Below are 19,445 nucleotides of genomic sequence, written 5' to 3' on the forward strand. Positions count from 1 at the left end.
CTATACAACGGGTATTTTGAGAGATCTTGGGTTCAGCCTTTCAATATGACCTTGTGAATCGACATAATAGAGATCCAAAGGGTCTTGGGACCGTTTGAGGATGAAACTCGGGAGAGGACCGTGAAGCTCGAAATGCCAAGACCACAATGCGCCATTCCTAATTCGGAGCCCACACATTCGGCAAACTTTCCGCCACCTCTGGATGCGAAAAGTTGCAACTGCGCTCCAGGACACCAGATCAATTTGCACACCCACGAACTTCCACCGCCTCAGTTTCACCTTCGCCATTTCTCCAGACCGTTCAAGATGGCGAAAGAACGCACTGAGAAGTCCGGCATCATTGTCGGCTTGAACAAGGGCCATGTGAGTTATCTCTCCGCCGAACCTTTCATTCAGCTGCCCCCCCTCCAATCGAGAAAAACTGTGGCACATGGTGGTTTTCAAAACGGATTACAAGGACGAGGCCAATTGAGGGAAGGGCGGACAGAATCATAGCCCTTTCCCCCCTTATCCTCCCTCCAATTCCGGCCCTTTCATCCCGAACGAAGGAAGGAAACTAACAGACCACTTTTCGCGGGTTTTCTAGAAAGTCACACCCATCACCACCAAGCCCCGAGTCTCCCGGCGCAAGGGCGCGCTCAGCAAACGCACCGCCTTCGTCCGCGAAATCGTCAAGGAAGTCGCCGGCCTGGCACCCTACGAGCGCCGCGTGATTGAACTGTTGAGGAACAGCAAGGACAAGCGTGCGAGGAAGTTGGCCAAGAAGAGGGTACGTATTCCGAGACACCGTACCACAAAACAAACTTGGAAGGTTATCAGAGCAGAAGAAACTAACGTATCTTGTGTCGTCGAATAGCTCGGTACATTCGGCCGTGCGAAGAGAAAGGTCGACGAGTTGCAGCGTGTCATCGCCGAGGCCAGAAGAACCGGCGCCCACTAGAGAAACCCCGCCTTTCTACCCTGGTTTTACTATTGCGCACCAATATGCTCCTTGACGACGACAAATGGAGACGAGAGAGGAGTTGTAAAGTGAATGGAGTGGAGCTGAATGGGGACGGGGTTTGAGGCAAGAGGCATTCGAACCTGGAGCGGGGAGACTGTGGTGGCTTTTTTTTCCCTTCCTTCCCAGCCCCTCAAGTTTGAAGCGAACAATGATATTGGGGAGTGGTGGGCAAGCAAAAGAGAGAAAAAAGCATCTGACGGCGCTGCGCTGTTGAAATCGTGGAAAACTGTCCCTCAAGGCTCCCTGGCTAGTCAAGGTCAAGGGTGCAAAGGCCGGGAACGAACGACTGCAGATGGAACGACGCCTTGAGCTTGGAGCAGGAACGGACCAAAAGAAAGAGAACTTACTCCCCGGTTGATCGACAGGGAACCAAGTCATCCTGGCAGCGAATGTACCGACCAGTGAGAACAATGAACCAGTGAAACTGAACCACCCTGCAAAGCAAAGCTCTTTACTCGTCCTTGTTGTGAACACCGCTGGCCTGCTGGCTTGCCGGCTTATTCTTGATACCTGCATGCATAGAAGAGCGTACCTAGGTACTTAGCTAGGCGCTCCAACTCCGCCCCGTGTGACGCACTCATATCATATATATTCTCATCATATTCCCTCCCCCTTGTATACCTAAAACAGCCACTCCCACTCCCCACAGTCGATGCTTTTCTCGAGGTCCCCCTTCATCGAATACTAACCTCGACCTCATCCTCGTCCTCAAAGCCGACTTCCTCGACCGTGCTCTCGGCGTCGAGCCTCTCGCCGTCAAAGATCAGCCACGGCGTCTTCGAGTCGTCGACTTTCCTCATCGCCGCGTACCCGCGCATGATCTTGCCGATCTTCGTGTGCGGCCTCACCCGCAGGGGCATGGGTTCCAGGTTTTTGGAAACCAGGCGGATCACGATGGCGCCTTTGTCTCTGTCCTCAATGGCTGGCGCCGTGGCGGCGTTTGCGGAAGAGCCCCTTTTTTCTTCGTCCTGGTCTGACGGGCCTTCATTTTCGTCGTCTTGGTCTTCGATTTGCGAGCGTTGTCGTTCTTGACGACGCTCTCTGTCGCGCTGTTTCTGCTCGTAGATTTCCGGCGTCATGGCTTCGAGCATGACGTTCCCTCCGCTCGGATCCTTGGTGCTGCTAGAGTCGTACCCATCATCATCATTACCACCACCGTCCTCATCCCCGCCCTCGCCCTCGTCATCATCAATGCCCAGGCTTAAACTCCGCCGTTGCTGGTGTTGGCGCTGGCGATGATGATGATCCTTCTTCAATCCACGGATGATCCCACGCATTGTCGTCGAGTCGAACAGTCTGGTCCCTTTCCAGGTGAAAAACACTTGCCTCCTAACAGACTCTTCGAGCTCGAATCTCTGGCACCAAAACTCCTTCACTTGTTTCAGGGACTGCGATGCCTTCCGCTTGACGATGAGGGATTTGGTACCGGCGATCTCGGACTGGATTAGGATCTTGACTTCTGGGTCGTTTTCTTGTTGCTCGAGGTTGGGTGTGCTGCGTCTGCCGGCTGATGCGGCGCCAAAGTCTTGGATAGAGTTGGACGATGCTGGCCGACTGTCATGCTGTGATTGCACGAAGGAAGGTGATCTTGGATCGGCGGCGTTCTCGAGGGTTGCCGAAGACCCTCTGTCGGGCGGTATACTGGGTGTCCGGACAGGTTGGCTGCCCTGGCGCTGCAGTCGAGCCTTCTCGCGGGCCTTCTGCTTCAGCAGGCGTAGGTATTCATCCTCCTCTTCTTCCGAGTCCCTCTCATCCAGAAAACTATCCACTTTTGATTTTTGGAGACTCGCTTTAGGCTTTGCGGGAGTGAGCACGATCAGATCATCGTCCTCACCCTCATCCTCGTCCCCGCTATCGAGAGTGATGGCTGTGCTGTTCACATCTGCCTTGCGGCGTGGAGACCGCTGTGTTTTCGGGGATGAATCCAGCCCATCACTCAGAGTCTTTCGTTTCGTGGGCGTGCTGCGCGTCACAGGTCTTTCTCGCGCCTTCTCCTTCGTCTCTTTCTTTTTGTTCCTATTGTTGTGTTCCACCTCACTGGCCGAGCCGCTCTCAATGTCCTGCTCTTCTTCTGTTGATATCCTCCGTCTCTTCGTGTCTGAACCCTCACTTCGTTCCTTGCCAGCGCCACGGGCTTTGGCCTTTGCGGCTTTCTTCTCGCGCTCGGCTCTTTCCGCGCGGACAATGTCCTCGTACTTGACATTGCGGCCGAAGATTGACCCGCTGTCCGGGGTCACAGCCGTGGGTGCAATCCACGCCGATTTGCTGAATAGGGGTCGTTTCACGCCGCCACTAGCCATGGTCAGGGGGAGGAGGTATGGGGGGAATGGGAGGAGGAGGAGAGATCCAGCGAGAACACCGTTATGCTCGTCTCTTCGCGCGAACGCGACGGTGGGAAAACTAAGATACTCGATGCAGGTTAGGCGCACTTTGGGGTCGCGGGGCAGCCTTGCCTGGTAGGTAACAGTAAACGCTCGGAAGCTTAACTGTATCAGGCAAAGCCCAGCCTCGCTGGTGCTTCACACCCATAGCCCGCGCTGTCTCAAAGGAAGGAGAATAGCCAGCTCGAATGCGAACCATACCGCAGATCCTCTGTTGCCGGCAGGAAGGAGACAACGCGGATGATGCTGAAATTTGCAAACCAGCTTCGATCTGAGGGGGAGGATCTCCGGGTTCACACCAGCCTAGTAGGGGACCTTGCCAGCTCGTCTTCTTCTACTTTTCGAGTCGGCTGGTGGTCGAGTAAGCGTACGACACAAAGAGCAATTCTCTGGCTCATTCCGGGTCTTCTACATGTTGGTGGAAGTACTCATCATCCACGCCACGAGTTGTCAATGTGCTTGTACACTCCAACTTCCTCGTTCATATATGCCTCTTTAGCTTCATGAAAGCCTTCTCGCCAGTCACCAGCAGTGTCGAAGCGAGACACTTTGACATTGGCATTTTATTCCTCGTTGGGCTATAGGCGAGTTCGCTTGTTTCAAAGGTAGGCATGTCTCTTCAACCGATTTCGTACGAATGGTGAAAAAGATGGACAGGTGCGCGGCGGCCCTCAGGCATGCCCCTAGCTCTCGAGTTCCTCATACGATCATGCTTGCGGATGTCTCCAGAGCGAGGTCCATCACCAACTCAACGACATCACTGACATCTACTTCGTAGCCATTAGCAAAGGTCATCCTCTGTAACTTCGAATCTCTCCTCTTGTGCCAGGCGGCTGCTGAGTCAGGGCGCGACTTTGCGGCTTTTGTCTCATAAGCCCCGGTCAATCACCTAAAAAATGAGTCGCTGTAGTCCGCCTTCGCAGGCATGTTCCGAAGCGAGACGGGAGCAGCTCTCCATATCTTTGTCTACTTCGGACGCGGTTCAAGTTCGTCAAGGTTCATACCAAGCCTCCCCAAGGCTGAATTTGGGCATCTGTGAGGAATGACGTTTGCGGGGTTTATCGGTTGAATGCCATTCCACCGAGAGTCTTTTCTGGGGAAGCACTGATCGTGTTAATCAAACCCCAATCATACCTGCTCTTTCCCCAAGTCGGCTGCGTCTCCTCCACCAGTGTGCCCAATCTTCCCAGAGGATAATATGGCTCTCTCCAACGGGAAGCCTCCGTGGAGTGCCTGGAGGCGTAAGCTTCTCTGATTTCGATGGTCCCACTATATTTACATATATTCTGATGCCCGCTTCTCTTACGACACACTTCGAAGCTTTGCCAGTGGACAACGAACCCAATGGCAGGGTCACAGCCCAATGGCACGCCGGGCCCCGCGGCCCGCAGACCCAAACACATCATCATTGTAGGCGGTTCCCTTGGCGGACTCTTCACGGGCGTGGCGCTCAAGCAGCATGGTTACGACACGACGATCCTCGAACGCAACCCGACCAATCTGCTAGAAAATCAAGGCGCCGGTCTTGTCGCCGGCGGCGATACCATGGCCTTTTTCGAGCGGTATGACCGCTGCAAGCGGCCCGTCGCTGTAACGTCTCAGAAGCGAATGTACCTCGACCAGTCGGGCAAGGTTGTCCATGAGGAAGTCATGAAGCAGACCATGACAAGCTGGGACTTGTGCTATTACATGCTCCGCGCCAATTATGACCACCAAGAAAGTGGGTACTGCAATGTGCCCGGGCCCCAGCCTGGCGACGGGAAGATCGATTATAGATATGGCTGTACGGTGACGAGTTTCCAGGACGAAGGTGATCAAATAAGGGTGTTTTATGACAAGGCTGATGGCGGAAAAGAGTCGGTCGTGGGAGATATGCTTGTCGGCGCGGATGGGCCGAGCTCGACCGTCCGGAAGATCCTATGCCCGGAAGTCGAGAGAAAATATGCGGGCTATTGCGTGATAAGAGGCACGGTACCTGAGAATGAAGCGTCTGAGGAAGCCAGGAAGGCGTTTGTGGAGAGGTTCACCTTCTTCCATGCTCCGGGAATCCAAAATCTGACATACACCATCCCCGGGATCAACGGGGCAATAGAGCCAGGGAATCGACTGCTGAATTTTGTCTGGTACACGAACTTTCCTGAAGGCGAGGAGGAGCTCGAAAAGGTGATGACCGATAAGGATGGTAAGAGGAGGCGACTTACCATCCCGCCCGGGATGATGCGACCCGAGGCGTGGGAAATGGTCAAACAACGTGGTCGAGATCGTCTACCTCCACAGATGTCCGAGATGGTCCAGAAGACGAAGAACCCATTTGTGCAGTGTATTACTGATGTGATCACTCCAACCAATGACTTCTACGGCGGCAAAGTTGTGCTTATTGGGGATGCACTCGCCGGGTTTAGGCCGCACACTGTCGCTAGCACGAGTCAAGCTGCGTTCGACGTCCTCATGCTGGTCGAGTACCTTGAGACCGGCGATCACGCTGAGTTTGTGCGAAGGACCATGGAATATGCACGCTTGATCCAGAAAAGGGGCATATACATTGGGAACAGAAGCCAGTTTGAGAAGCTCCCGTTGAGGGAATACATCGACGATCGGAATATGATGTCGATAAAGAGAGAAGACCTGGAATTTCCAGAATGGACACAGGTTAGAGGATAGTACTGCTTAGAGGCAGGTGTTGAGCTTCGAGGGGGCATGTTGACGACTCACCGGAGAGTTGTGGTAGGTTGGGGGTTGAATTTTACCACCAAGAGGTCATTGATAAACAAAGAGGCCATCGAAGGTTCAACTCGCCACTGCTGAGCGGGCGGAGGTAATAGTCTCGTCAGGATATCATGTCTTGAAGGAATAGGCTGGAGATTCAACTTCGTGGCCGTAGCCCAGAACGTCGAGGCTGTCTAGGCTTGGTCGTTGGTAGAGACTGCGCGATTGGTAGATCTTCCATGGCCACTTTTTGCCTCGCCGTGGACTTCTTCTTGACCGTCTTCTTGACGGATTGTTTGTTCTTGGGCTGCGTTTGGGGCTTTGCCGTTCTACCGGGCACATTCCCACTCGCCAGCATCTGGACGATTGCTTCGATCCGCTTGACCCGATTTGAAGGTGAAGCTGTCTGTACGCGCCAGAGCACCGCATATCGCTCTGACTTGCTCAGACCTTCGAAGAACGAGGACGCCACAGGCACGGCAGCAAGAGCAGCAGCGAGATCGTCCGACAAAGCTATAGTCGCTGGGCCGTCGTAAGCACGAGCCCAACGGCCATCCGCTTTGGCAGCATCGACCGCGGCAATGCCTGCCGGGCGCATTTTGTCTTCGTGGACCAGTCTCGCGACCGCATTCACATTCTTTCGGGACCATATACTTTTGGACCGGCGTGGTGTGTATCTGACTAACCACCAGTTCTCATCGAAACGATTTGCTCGGCCGTCGATCCATCCAAAACATAGTGCGACCTCGACCGCCTCGGCAGACGAGATGGAAGGCACACCCGCCGCTTTCTTCGCGAGCTTAACATAGCACCCGGGGGCGGTTCTGTGCTCACGGTCGAGGAAAGCCTCAAAATCCTGTGCGGAGGGAAAGGTGTAAATGGGCAGGTCTGTGGGCAGCGGTTTAGATGACATGGTGGAATCCCAATGCTGCGGATCAATGGGGTTCTTTAAGGCCTTTTGGTTGCTGAGTGTCAAGGTCCCTCGAGAAGTGGAAACCGAGGGAAGGGATTGCGAGCATGTACCGACCCCTGGGACGCGTTTCCCACGGATTCAGCTCATCCTGACAGCTAAGAAAAGCATGGTCCACGAGAAACGACGCGTATTTTGCCTGACCACCTTCGATCACAAAATTAATTACCACGTATGTATCTGGACAACTGGTCATTGCTTTGAGTACCTAAACTGAGTACATAAACTGCTCGGCGCCAAGACCCGACGCCCTGCTCACCAACTTCAATTTGACAGGCGAAAGGAGGACGAGGCTGAGGTCCAAGGTTGCTACTCCTCACCACCATCATCTTCTCCATCCCCCATCTTTCCCACCATCTTGTTCAATGCTTAACTTTTACTTCAGACAAAAATATCCAAGTACGCATGTCAGAACCTACCTTATCTAAGTATACTAGCCGCCTTCTGTCTAAAAAGCGGGTAGCATTGCGATAGAGCCTGACTAAGGCGGGTAACGGGATACCCTTTGCCTTTTTCATCTGAGGCCTCTGGCGCAATGCTATTGAGTGAGACTGAAGCATCATCCATTGGGGACAGCCAAACGGGGCCAGATTTGTCCAAACATTGGGGGGACCTCTATTAATACGCTTAGGCGCATTCCCTGCTAGGCGGGATGGCTTGAGTCGGGAGTTTCCGATTGCTACACTCACAGCACGGCTGGAGGGGATGTGGTCAGCTCCTTTCTTTTCTTGTTTACGAGCCGCCAGAGCCACAAAGCTTTTTAAGTAAGCATCCAGAAATGATGCAGCTATGGAATGATTACAGCTGTGGTTCTCAAGGAGATATTGCGTGTAACGACCTTCCCCTCACGCATCTACGAAGAGAGGCGCAGCAACAGTGTACGTCTGGGGGAATACAAGCACCTGAATCTATAAAGAATGGCAAGGGGGATGGCCTTCTCAAACTCTCTGAGCTTTTCCTTTTCGTCAGATCTCTTCACTCGGCATATTCCTCTCTGGTTCGATTCATTTGGATCTTGTTCTTTGTCCGTGCTAACTCTCCGGACCGCCATTCACTTGGGTTTCTTCCTTTCCTCAGCCCTTCTATCTACCCAGCAGCGCAGCGAGCCAGCATGTCCTTCTTGAGGAAGAAAAAGCCATCCCAGCAATCAGCTGCTCCCAGTACACATCCGAGCATCCCAGCGAATGCGGTCCTCGGCCAGACGGCACCACGGAGGCAGGGCGTAACCCGCCAGCTCCACCCTCCGGCCCAGGACGCCCAGCCAGGTCATCCCGAACCATCAGATACAGCCACGCCAGGCCAACAGCAACAACCAGCAGCTCATCCCGGTCAAGAAATTCCAGACTATGAGGAAAACGAGCCGAATGCCGTCCTCGGCCAGGCGGCACCGCGGATGCAGGGCGTCACCCGCCAGCGCCACGCTACGGTCCAAGACGCCCAAGCTGCTCTGGACGACCACGCAAGCCTCGCCGCTGAGCATGAACATGGAGCTACAGACCAAGACGCCCACGCGCAGGCCGCCGGGCATGGAGATGAAGATAGTGAGGAGTGGGAAGAGGGAGAGGAAGAGGAAGAGGATCAAGATGATGATTGGCATGGCGAACTAGACTATCCCCCAGACGAGGAGGGGGAGTATGAACACTACCCTGAAGATGAAGGCGAAGGCGTCGGCATCGCATATTAGACCGGGCGAATCCAGCGGGTCAGCACTTCGCGCGGTCGGTTTCCCTGTAACGCGAACCAGCAGCGCACCGTTTGTTTACTCTCTTTCTCTCTTCTTTCCCTAGTTAGTTGACCAGTTCGGTCGATCGAGGCAGGGTATGCATGCAATCATTAAATAAGTATGACCTTTTCCCCCCTTTAGTCCCCTCATCTTCACAAAACATATTCTTTGCACGTGTCCGTGCACGGTACCAGGCACCCGCAGCGTGTGACGTCTACCAAAGCTTCACCACAAATCGCACTGCATTACCCACCCCCATATAATCAAACCTGCCGGGGTGATGCAACCAGCATCATATTCTCCTGCACCCAGATACCGTGGGCGATGGTCGTAGCGCCCTTGATTGGGTCCACGAGGGCCCAGTCGAAGTTGCGAAGAAGCTAGAATGCAAACTGGTTAGAGCAAAGCAAGCCCAGACACGTTGATGGCAGTGCCAACTCACCTCGACAAATGCCTTGTGCAACTCCATCATGGCAATGTTCTTGCCCAGGCACGCAAATCTTCCGCTCCCAAACATCAGCTCCGCCGTCCTCAAGTACTTCGCCCTGACTTCCGGATCAGGGTGCAACCATCTATCGGGCCGATACAGATCTGCGTCCGCTCCGAAGATGTCTGTTCTCCGCCCAAGACCTTCGCAGCAGAAGGCCACTTGAGTGCCTGGAGGGTAGAAGACTCCATTGATCGTCTCGCCCTCGGGAGGGGCGAGTTTGCTCTGGAGACCAAACAAAGGTGGGAACAGTCTGATGCCCTCCCAGATGCAAGCCGACAAATACTCGAGCTCGGCCGCCTCACTAAACCTGACAATCGGGTAGGAAATCTTGCCGTCCGCAACGGCCTTGTCGATTTCGGCGACGAGCTTTCGGTACGCCACTGGACTGCCGATCAACATCATCATTGTTATGCGCAGAGCAGAAGACGTCGAGTCGGAGCCGGCAATGATCTGTAGGTGCGACTCGGCCTCAGCCTGTGTCTGACTGAGGCCCTTTGCGATAAAGTGTCCAAGCATATCTCTTTTCACCTTGGCATCTGGGCGATAGCGTTCCGCGACTGCTTTTTGCGCGATGCCAATAACGCGGCCTTGACCAAATTCGTCTGTGCCTTTAGGGGCCAAGAGTTTCTGCATCGGCCTGCTTTGAATGAATCTGCGGAGGGTGTCATGGTTGACGATCAATTCTATAACCTTGAAGAATTGGTTTGCAATCTTGTTGAAATTGTAGAGGTCTTCATTGGCTGCGATGAAGCCAAAGGCATCCCCAAATGCGATTTGGCTCAGCACATCGAGGGTGAAAAACGACGCCAGAAGTGACATGTCCAGGGGCTTGCCGTTGTACTCTCGCTTGATCAGAGCCAGCAATCTCTGTAGGTTCTCGTCGATATCGGATTCCAGCGTGTCGACCTCTTTCCCAGAATACTTGACCGGTCAGCCAAAAAAGAACCCGGCATTCAAGGGTCCAGCGGTATGCGTCTAGCTCCGATGGACTTACTGCCCCGATCATTTTCGATCTCATCTCCGCGTGCCGTCGTTCATCGCGCTCAGAGAAGATGTTGTTTACTCTGGGATCCAGCTTCATGCCGTCGTACCACGAACTTCGCGTCCATTTGGACCTAGGAGCGCTCATATGTCTGAGAAGGTCAGGGTCATCGGTGACCAGCAAGCTGGGACCTATCCGTGCCGGTGATCCTGCGGGATGCAGGTTAGTCCCGACCTCCCTGCTGGTTCATGTCAACTGTGGTGATTCTCACCATATTTCTTCAGCGCCTCTTTTTGGGCCGTGGGCATGCGCGCATTGATCGCCTGCGAAGCGAGCCACAAGCTGGTGAAGGCAGCCAGAGGGGGACCTTTGAAGTGACTAAGCTTTTTATAAGTGCGATATACCCCCGCGAGATAGCTGAGCAAACAACCAACGACAACGAGTGTTAGAGCCACCGAGCTCTGGACTGCCGATGAGCTCAACATGGCGAGTGCTCCCGCTGTCAACAAACCGGGCTTGAAAGATAAATCGTGGGGAGCACCGATGGAGTTTGTCAACAACTAGAATGAAGCACGGACACAGAACCTGTTATAGACCAGTCGATAGTGACCACGTAAATCGATGCAGAGCTCGTTCAAAAGTAAGGTCGATGCACAAGGAGGAATGGTGCACAAGCTTGAGCAGCAAGGTTCATCCTGGTAGCCACTCGTTTCTGCGAACGGGTGCCGTCGATCGCCATTTCAGTGCCGCTGCAGAAGTGGGCGGCTTAGGGCGTTGTCCTTGATCGATAGGAGGTTGAAAGATGGTGGCCTAGAGCAGCTTTTGCAGCACTCGGCTACATTTACGCACCATTGGGGGCCTGGTGATTCGCCTCTGTCCACCAAGTTTCCTAGAGGATCTTGCTAGTCCCCCTGGGCCCGTCATTTAGAGATCGTTCAGGATGAGGGGCCACCAGGGCCACTTCAGCTGGTGCGCATCCGACCTATTTGATCATTTTGACACCAGCCGATCCAACTGAAGAGAAACAAACCGGTGAGTCGAGCCATGAGTAGGTAAGGCCAATTTCAGGCCTGTAGATGCGAGATACATACTTGTAGCATCTCCGTCTGCCCACCTAGCCTGCTCATGCGTGGGAGAGGAGGGGATAGAAATGCCACGCCGTTCCTCTTCGGGCGCTACTGGTGTTCCTAGGGCCCTTACCGAGGCCTAGAGGAACTTAGTCGGGGAGCTTCGGCGGCGCCGCACCAAGTTCCCTAAATCCCGTCACTCTCTAAGTGACTTTTTCGCTTTCGACTCATCCCTAGGTAGACAAGAGTTGCCAATCAGACCGATAGCGGGTGGAAGGGACTTGACCAAGCACCCCCACTGCTACTGCTGTTGCTGAAGACGGACCGATGGGGGGATGCGTCGAAGCCGATGGGTGTGGGCAACTTGGCAAAAAAGATGACGGCGCTTTAAATCCTGATGCTTCGTCATACAGAGCTTGGAAAGAAGTAATTGATTTTCCAGAAATGTCAGGAACTTGAAGGTCAAGGCGATCGATCATCTGCTGGGGTCGTGCTGAGGGTTTCGTCTTTGCTATACCCGTCCTAGTCGACCATGTTTCCTTGGTGGATGGCCTGAATACATAGTCCACCATGTCAGCCTCCAACAACAATCCGGGAAGTGGACAGACACCCCCAGAATCGGGAGCAACGGCTACGGTGCCTACTGCCCTGCCAATAGAATCGATCGAGCAATCGTTCAGTGACACCGACTCAGGATACGAAGAAGGCACCTTGTCGACGGCTTCGGTGACTTCCAGTATCTACGCATTTGAGCAGGAAAATGGCAGGACTTACCACTCGTACAAGGCTGACAAAAAGTTCGTCCTTCCCAACGATGAGGCTGAAAGAGAGCGCATGGACAGTAAGTCCTCCAGAGAGACGACCCAGTCGATTGATCCTCATTGACACTTCGGGCCAGTCCACTACCACAGCCTTCGCTACGCTATGAGAGATAAACTCTTCTATGCCCCGATAGAGCACCCGACCTCAGTCTTTGACGTGGGGACAGGCACTGGTATCTGGGCCATGGACGTGGCAGACGCATATCCGGGAGCGCAAGTACTGGGCATAGACTTGTCACCCATCCAGCCCACCTGGGTGGCTCCAAACCTCGAGTTCCAGGTGTTTGATCTGGAGGAGCCATGGGACATGCCTGGCCGGTTTGATCTGGTGCACAGCCGCGAGATGAATGGTTTCTCGATCAGGAACTGGCCCAAATTCTTCGAACAAGCGTTTGCGTCCTTGAAGCCTGGTGGATGGGTGGAGTGCCAGGAATTCGATCTGGATATCCGTTCCGACGACAACACCATCCCCGCAAACAGTGCTGTGATGAAGTGGCAAAGTCTGTGGGAAGAAGGTGTCCAAAGAGGTGGCATGACCGGTCGATGCTACCCAGATAAGATGGCGGAACAGATGCGAGAAGTAGGCTTCATCAACATCCAAATCTTACCATTTAAAATGCCAATTGGACCCTGGGCCAAAGATCCGATGCTGCGACAATCAGGACTATGTACACTTGTCGGCCTGTTGGACGGCGTGTTTGGGTTGAGTGTCAGAGTGTATACTCAGCTCCTTGGCTGGTCCGTCGAGGAGTTGGAAGCACTCCTGGTTCAGGTGCGCCAGGAATGGAGGAGCAAGAGGATTCACAGCTACTTCCCAATGTGAGTGATATGCTTGTCGACCGAGTACAGTGACTAACCAGGCCGCTGCAGATACGTTGTCTATGGCCAGAAACCGCCGTAAGGAGTGATGCAGATGCTGATATGACACAATGTACGGGGTGTTATTCTCGATCCCTACCTGGGGGTAACTGCAGGTGATGAACAGTGAGGAAGACGGCGGCTTTTGTATAAGGACCGTCATTTTTAACGACTTTTTACAGTAGGGACACATTTTGAGTGTCTCGCTGTGACAATATCCTCGACCACAGATTCAAAGGCGTCTGGATATGAGTGGATAGGTAAATGGAAGACGATCAAATGTAATACTAGTACCGAGTACTCTGTGTCGTGAGTGACACTTCCATTGCGCCAAGGAATTCGGTATGTTGTGAGCTCTTCCGCTCCTCCTCGTCTGGCGCCCTGCAAGGCTCAACCGCGCAGATCAAATCGAATTTCTCGCCCACCAACTCACTATTGATTCCCTTGACCCTTTTTGCGCAGACACTCGGACACAGCTCCTCCTAAGCTTTTACGCGCAGTGCAGCCATCTCTACCACCACCCTTGTCTCTCTTTCTCTCCCACCCTCCTCTCGTTCAACCACCTTCGATCCCTGTAGAAGATGGAAAACCACAACTCGCCCACCGGCGCACCGTCCAATTCGGACCCCAAAGACCCAGCCTCGTTCCTGTCCTCGATTATCGGCGTCCCCGTTACCGTCAAGCTCAACTCGGGGGTGGTTTACAAGGGCGAATTGCAGAGTGTGGACGGGTACATGAATATCGCGCTGGAGAAGTGCAGTGAATACGTGGACGGGAAAATGCGACGCAAGTATGGCGACGCCTTTGTCAGAGGGAACAACGGTACGTTTTCTTCTACTCGCTGCTCACTACTTCATGCCGGTTCAGAAGGGGGGAAGGGAAAGGAAGGCAATGGTTCTTCCGGCGAGAGAAACTGTAAATGAAGATGGAAGGTTGTGGGCCAAGGGAGGAGCCGTCAAGAAGAGGTCTTTCAAGAGGATTTTACTGACGCGGTGGTGTGATGATGCAGTGCTCTATATTTCCAGCGACTGATGGGATACGGAACTGGTTTGCTGAACGATCCATCAACTGCCTCAGCGCGCCAGATTAGGAGAAGAGGGAACAGTCACACACACGCCCATTTGATGTGCACGGTTGACAACCCCCGAAAAAAGAGTGCCCCGGATGATCACAGGACCTGAGACGGTGGTGCCTTGATCCATTTCTTGGATTGATACTCTAGGCTGTCAGTGGAACCCAACCGCTTTAGAATCTCAGGAGGGGAGTGATCATGCGCATGGAGAGAGCTACAGGATAAATCGCGTGCGCTGGACCGCACAAGACACAGCCTCAAGAAGCATTGGGAACGTATTCGGGGACGCCAGCAAGCCATCATCGAAAATATTGTGTTTGGTTTCCACAAATCTAGCCACTGCTCTTAAGCGGCTCAGCAGGGATTTTACTCGTCCAGAAGAATACAGTTCGGCCATGGACGGCCACCAAGCCGTCTTGATTGATTTCGGTCCCCTCCGACCTCAGACTGTCGTCGAATGTTTTTCTCACCTTGTCCAGTTCTTCACCCTCCAATATCGCAAGCTGACTCAACGTCCTCAGCCTACCCCAAATATCTTCCTTCGGCAGCCACGACGTGAACTCGACGCTCCCTTCACCCAAGGGCAACCCAAACAGTGGGTTGGCGAAACTCAGGCTCAATGGGTTACTCGCGGTCTGGTCCTCGAACACTTGTCGCCACTTCTCGTGTCGAAAGCGTGGCGACCCGTCCTCGAACGTCCAAATCACGTCGCGCATCGCTTGCTCCCAGCCACGATGGATTGTCCAGGATTTTGGCGAATTATCTGTGTCATGGCTGGTGAGCTTTCTGCCCTTCTTGGTTGCGGGGCACCAACTGTACAGTCATCAATGTTCCAAATCATTCCAAATACACCTGCTGGCCGCAGGGTCCGAGCAATCTCTTTCAACGCGTCCATGTTGGCAAACCTTGAGAAGCCATCAGATCATCAGAAGATACTTTGTGGAATGCTTGGACATACCAATGGAACGACTACGGGCGGATTAGAAAACCTCGCCCCCCGTCAATCACCCTCGGAACTCACCTGTGATGCTATGAGACATGCAAGAGATTCATCAGCAATGCCCGGCATGTTCTCGGCCGTGCCTTTCAAAACCCGCACATGGGGAAGAGCTTTGTGCTCCAGTTGCGCCCGCATGCCGTCGTGCGGCTCTACGGCAACGATATCATACTCTTCTGGTCTTCTTGCCAGAATCTCTGTGAATTTCCCCGTGCCGGCTGCGAGATCTGCAATCTTTGCACCTTTGACACCCGCAACTTCACAGGCTTCGAGGAGGCGTTGGACTGCATCTTCGGGATAGGATGGTCGATGAGCATCATAGGCAGCAGCTGGAGCGAAGCCACTCTGGGCAGGCTCAGCAATTTCTGACCCTTTCATGCTTGAATGTCGTGAGGAAAGGCAGATGTCAATGCCGAAAGGAACCGTTCCTTGTCGAAAACTTCCGGACAATTGCCAGTGGCAGAGGCACGTGGGCTAAACGCGGACGAGGGGTAACAATCGTCTCGACCCCGCAATGGCAATGGCGCGAGTTGAAAAAAAAGTTGGGTGGCGGCAAAGAGATGAAAACAATCCCAATACTAGTAGAGATAAATAACAACAACGAGCCTTCCTTTGTGACGGTCTTGATTCCCAAATCATCACTCGCTTTTCTAATCTGCGCTCAGTCATGGTGCTGCAAGCTATCCAGTATGAACCCGCTTCGGCCGACTCATCCCCATCCTTGCAAATTCTCGACCAGCTCGTCCTGCCGCACCGAACGGCTTATGTTCCGATCAGAAACTGCGAAGAGGCCCATGCTGCAATCAAACAGATGAAAGTTCGTGGGGCGCCAGCAATTGCCATTGTGGCGGCTCTGGCTCTTGCTGTCGAGGTGGGAGGCGAAGTCAAAACAGGGAAGCTTCCTGCAGCTCCTGAAGAGGTGAAGGATAGCATAGGTCAGCGGTTGGATTATCTCAAGACGAGCAGGCCGACGGCGGTCAATCTGGGAGATGCAGTCGGCAAGCTCAAGATCGTGGCCAAGAAGGCCACATTGCAGCCTGGGGCGTCTGCCGAGTCAGTTGCTCAAGCCTATATTGTTGCCGCCGAACGGATGCTGGTGGACGATGTCTCGGACAACAAGTCTATAGGGGAACATGGAGCCCGTTGGATCGAGGAGAACACCGTGGCGGGGAGGAAAAGAAAAGCAGATAAAGGTCAGGACATTGCAATCCTGACACATTGCAACACTGGGTAAGGGCAGGAACACAACCGTGCAAGACAGATTTCAGGGGAGCTGACGTCGGTACAGGTCTCTGGCAACTGCAGGGTATGGCACTGCGCTTGGTGTCATCAGGTCTTTGAGGGCCGCCGACATGCTCACCCGGGCGTACTGCTCGGAGACTCGGCCGTACAACCAAGGGTCCCGGTTGACCGCCTATGAACTTGTCCACGACGAGATCCCCGCCACACTCATAACGGACTCGATGGCTTGTGCTCTGATGGCAAGGGAAGGAGATCGCCTGGCGGCCATCGTGGTTGGAGCCGACCGAGTTGCGGCAAATGGTGACACGGCCAACAAAATCGGAACGCATTCTCTTGCTGTCCTTGCCCGCCATCATGGGGTGAAATTTTTGGTTGCCGCCCCTCGGACAACTATCGACCGAGACACGGCTTCGGGCAAGGACATTGTCATCGAGGAAAGAGCACCGGAAGAGGTGACGAGGATCAAGGGCCCCAGAGTTAAAGCGGACGGAAAGTTACTTCTGGACGAGGGGTCCGAGATGGTGAGCACCGCTGCAGTTGGAATTGATGTATGGAATCCTGCTTTTGATGTGACCCCGGCAGAGCTCATCGATGGAGTCATCACCGAGGTCGGAGTCGTCGAGAAGGTTGATGGGAAGTTCAATTTCGGTCCCATTTTTCCTCAACCCTGAGTCAGCAGGACCTGGTGGGATATACACGATTCTTGGGCTGAGGTTTGGAGCAACCTTCGTCGAGGATCACGATAATGAGCAGAAAATCCGAATGGAGGTATAGAAGCGACCTGCATTGGCGTTGATGGGCGTTGACCCGGGCTTCACCGCAGTTCGCGATTGGCTCCCAGGCGTCTGGACATGTGAACGTTGGGATAGGCCCACGTGTCTGACAATGAGACCCAGGCGGGCTAAACGCTACTTGGACTCGGACGAGCTTGATGAGGGATTCTGCGGATTGGACTGAGGAAGCTCCTCAAAGCTGGCCAGGAGCTGATCGAGATGTTTGTGGATGCCGTCGAGCTTGGCCTCAAGAGCTGAAGCCGTTGTCTCCGCCCTGCACAACTGTCAACGGGCGCCTTTGATGTGGGCTGTTTCAGAGTATGCCCACTGTGCAAGTTCTTGGAATGCCTTTTCTCCAACAGAGGTGGACGAAACGTCAGCGGAATTGACCGGAAATCGCACCAGGCTCGACAGCCGCCGGTCCTCATACCTTTGCCATCTCAGAATTCAACTGCTGAGGGCTGTCAATGTTCGGGCCATTGCCTGGTTGGGCCTGTTCCTCCACTTTGTGGGAGTTAGACTTCCGTTGTGCCATCTCGGATAGACCGGGGCTTTTTGAAGGTAAGCGTGCCAAAGGTCAGAGGGTGCTACTGGGGAGCACTTCGAAAAGAATCCGGATGTCGGTGAGAGCCCCGGCGCCTGGTGAGCCACTGCAGAGTGAGGTTGTGGGCGCAAGGGTCAAGCGGTTCGCTTGAGGTGCAGCTCGTATTGTTTCCGAAAGGACTCAGAGAGGGCGGGGTGGTTGGAGCTCAGGGGGAGGAGCCATGGAAGAGAGTAGATGACGATGGAAGCAGTTGTGCGTCCGGCGGGCGTGGAGAGGAAGAAATGAGTTTCCCGAAGCGAAGGAAAAGCGGGCCAAGCAACTAAGGGATGGTGGTGAAGGTGTACGGCGGCGCAGGCTGTTATCGATAACGCCCGGCGAGGCCGCATCGGGTTAATGGCATGTGTTAAGCACGCGACGAACATGACGCTGCCAAGAGCGTTACCCACTCGGCCCCACGCATCTATTTCCTCAGCTCTGACTAGGAGCACTTACTCGGTGCATACATACAGAGTTACTGACTTTGCTTTTGCTGCAGTTACCTAGGTATTTAGTCTGCGGAGGTCGGTACCGAGAGGATTCTTATCCAACAACCTCACCAGAGTTACTTCAGGTGCATGTTCTAGACCAGTGAAGCCCTTGGGCCGCAAGATCACCCCTCGCTGCACGACCTATCTACCTACCTACGTATATACTAGCTTGCCTCCACCCTACTTGAAGTCTATCCACGCTCGAGAGAAGCAGGTCCCATTGAAGCAGGTTCTTTTTCGAGGTCCCCCTCCGAGCGGACCCTCAAGGGGTTTGTCATGGGAGACGTAGCCCATTTAGACGTTGATCTACTGCAAATGAACCCATCAAAAGCCACAAGCAACCAATACGCTTGGAATGAACCAGAGTTTCCCATTATCTCATGTTTCGTATTTGCCGAAAAAATTTATATTATTCACTCCAAAGACCCTGATTCGTTACGGTACGTCAAAAAGGATTCTCAATCCCAGGCCCAGAGTCCTCGACGGTATGTTCCGTCAAACCAATGTCGGCTCCAAACTTAAATGATGCCGCGCTTATTGACGCCTGCCGAGTCCCGGCGTTTGGTCTCTGTTTGAAAATCAGCATCAATCATGGAATAAAGGACACAGCAGGTCTCGAATTCCGGAGGCAGTACCATCGGGAAATTGGGTGGGTGGGTGATCCAGCGCTTGTTTGGTACTTGTCTCGAGGGTACGAGGATACTTCCTGCGAGCCTAGTCGGTGTAAGTCGTTTTCGGCACCGGATATCCGAGCGATCATTACTGAATCTCGTCATTAACAAGTTTCCGGCTAGGCGCATGGCAGCCGCTACCCCTCAGCCGCAAGAATCAGACGAAGGGCGGCTCTAGGGGACCGCGGGCCAGTCATTTCTCAGATCCAAGACGCATCAAAACAGGAATTCAATCTTGTGTTCAGCACCAATCCGCCGTTGCAAATCCGGATGCAAAACGTTCAGGATTTTCGCCACACAGAATTTAGACGTGGAGGCCAGGGTACGCCGGAGCTTTGGATCAGATCCAAGCTAGGTTTAGGTCAACCAAGACTGTCGCTGCGAATCGAGCATTTGCCCGAGCATCTCACCAAACTGACACCTCCCCCCCCTGTTCTCGTCGATGGGGGCTCTGGGTATCCAGATCGCACTTTTCAACTACAATCGGACTTCTTGGACAACGGATGCGTGAACCTGCATCCACATCTGGGTTGCATCTGCTCGTACTTCCGTGGATTCTTTTCGTGACCCTGTCATGGCATCGTTGAAGCTGAAGTCCTACCTAGCTCCTGCCCTCAA

At 53.7% G+C, this 19,445-nt stretch overlaps 11 protein-coding genes across 11 annotated transcripts; 6 read left to right on the plus strand and 5 right to left on the minus strand.

The window, feature by feature from the left end:
* Window positions 1–306: 306 nt before the first annotated feature.
* On the plus strand, window positions 307–940 carry Z520_06462 (60S ribosomal protein L36; the record flags this gene model as incomplete). Its single annotated transcript, XM_016776962.1, has 3 exons — window positions 307–363; window positions 587–769; window positions 857–940. 3 exons carry the CDS (start codon window positions 307–309, stop codon window positions 938–940), a joined length of 324 nt encoding a protein of 107 aa, XP_016631807.1.
* Window positions 941–1,677: 737 nt separating this feature from the next.
* On the minus strand, window positions 1,678–3,303 carry Z520_06463 (uncharacterized protein; the record flags this gene model as incomplete). Its single annotated transcript, XM_016776963.1, has 1 exon — window positions 1,678–3,303. The coding sequence occupies one exon, from the start codon at window positions 3,301–3,303 to the stop codon at window positions 1,678–1,680; it is 1,626 nt and encodes a 541-aa protein (XP_016631808.1).
* Window positions 3,304–4,728: 1,425 nt separating this feature from the next.
* Window positions 4,729–6,045, plus strand: Z520_06464 (uncharacterized protein; the record flags this gene model as incomplete). The annotated part of the gene is made up of 1 exon (XM_016776964.1): window positions 4,729–6,045. One exon carries the CDS (start codon window positions 4,729–4,731, stop codon window positions 6,043–6,045), a length of 1,317 nt encoding a protein of 438 aa, XP_016631809.1.
* Window positions 6,046–6,247: 202 nt separating this feature from the next.
* Z520_06465 (uncharacterized protein) lies at window positions 6,248–7,003 on the minus strand (the record flags this gene model as incomplete). Its single annotated transcript, XM_016776965.1, has 1 exon — window positions 6,248–7,003. The coding sequence occupies one exon, from the start codon at window positions 7,001–7,003 to the stop codon at window positions 6,248–6,250; it is 756 nt and encodes a 251-aa protein (XP_016631810.1).
* A 1,168-nt stretch (window positions 7,004–8,171) lies between these two features.
* Z520_06466 (uncharacterized protein) lies at window positions 8,172–8,744 on the plus strand (the record flags this gene model as incomplete). Its single annotated transcript, XM_016776966.1, has 1 exon — window positions 8,172–8,744. One exon carries the CDS (start codon window positions 8,172–8,174, stop codon window positions 8,742–8,744), a length of 573 nt encoding a protein of 190 aa, XP_016631811.1.
* Window positions 8,745–9,046: 302 nt separating this feature from the next.
* On the minus strand, window positions 9,047–10,740 carry Z520_06467 (uncharacterized protein; the record flags this gene model as incomplete). The annotated part of the gene is made up of 4 exons (XM_016776967.1): window positions 9,047–9,163; window positions 9,226–10,194; window positions 10,268–10,464; window positions 10,527–10,740. The coding sequence occupies 4 exons, from the start codon at window positions 10,738–10,740 to the stop codon at window positions 9,047–9,049; spliced, it is 1,497 nt and encodes a 498-aa protein (XP_016631812.1).
* A 1,152-nt stretch (window positions 10,741–11,892) lies between these two features.
* On the plus strand, window positions 11,893–13,044 carry Z520_06468 (uncharacterized protein; the record flags this gene model as incomplete). The annotated part of the gene is made up of 3 exons (XM_016776968.1): window positions 11,893–12,163; window positions 12,221–12,962; window positions 13,014–13,044. The coding sequence occupies 3 exons, from the start codon at window positions 11,893–11,895 to the stop codon at window positions 13,042–13,044; spliced, it is 1,044 nt and encodes a 347-aa protein (XP_016631813.1).
* A 538-nt stretch (window positions 13,045–13,582) lies between these two features.
* Window positions 13,583–13,924, plus strand: Z520_06469 (U6 snRNA-associated Sm-like protein LSm6; the record flags this gene model as incomplete). Its single annotated transcript, XM_016776969.1, has 2 exons — window positions 13,583–13,823; window positions 13,869–13,924. 2 exons carry the CDS (start codon window positions 13,583–13,585, stop codon window positions 13,922–13,924), a joined length of 297 nt encoding a protein of 98 aa, XP_016631814.1.
* A 481-nt stretch (window positions 13,925–14,405) lies between these two features.
* Z520_06470 (uncharacterized protein) lies at window positions 14,406–15,448 on the minus strand (the record flags this gene model as incomplete). The annotated part of the gene is made up of 4 exons (XM_016776970.1): window positions 14,406–14,836; window positions 14,893–14,978; window positions 15,032–15,042; window positions 15,095–15,448. The coding sequence occupies 4 exons, from the start codon at window positions 15,446–15,448 to the stop codon at window positions 14,406–14,408; spliced, it is 882 nt and encodes a 293-aa protein (XP_016631815.1).
* A 289-nt stretch (window positions 15,449–15,737) lies between these two features.
* Window positions 15,738–16,983, plus strand: Z520_06471 (uncharacterized protein; the record flags this gene model as incomplete). The annotated part of the gene is made up of 2 exons (XM_016776971.1): window positions 15,738–16,300; window positions 16,359–16,983. The coding sequence occupies 2 exons, from the start codon at window positions 15,738–15,740 to the stop codon at window positions 16,981–16,983; spliced, it is 1,188 nt and encodes a 395-aa protein (XP_016631816.1).
* Window positions 16,984–17,220: 237 nt separating this feature from the next.
* Z520_06472 (uncharacterized protein) lies at window positions 17,221–17,620 on the minus strand (the record flags this gene model as incomplete). Its single annotated transcript, XM_016776972.1, has 3 exons — window positions 17,221–17,359; window positions 17,414–17,433; window positions 17,516–17,620. 3 exons carry the CDS (start codon window positions 17,618–17,620, stop codon window positions 17,221–17,223), a joined length of 264 nt encoding a protein of 87 aa, XP_016631817.1.
* Between the last annotated feature and the right edge of the window lie 1,825 nt (window positions 17,621–19,445).

This window comes from Fonsecaea multimorphosa (assembly GCF_000836435.1).
Source record: "Fonsecaea multimorphosa CBS 102226 unplaced genomic scaffold supercont1.12, whole genome shotgun sequence".
NCBI lineage: Eukaryota > Fungi > Ascomycota > Eurotiomycetes > Chaetothyriales > Herpotrichiellaceae > Fonsecaea > Fonsecaea multimorphosa.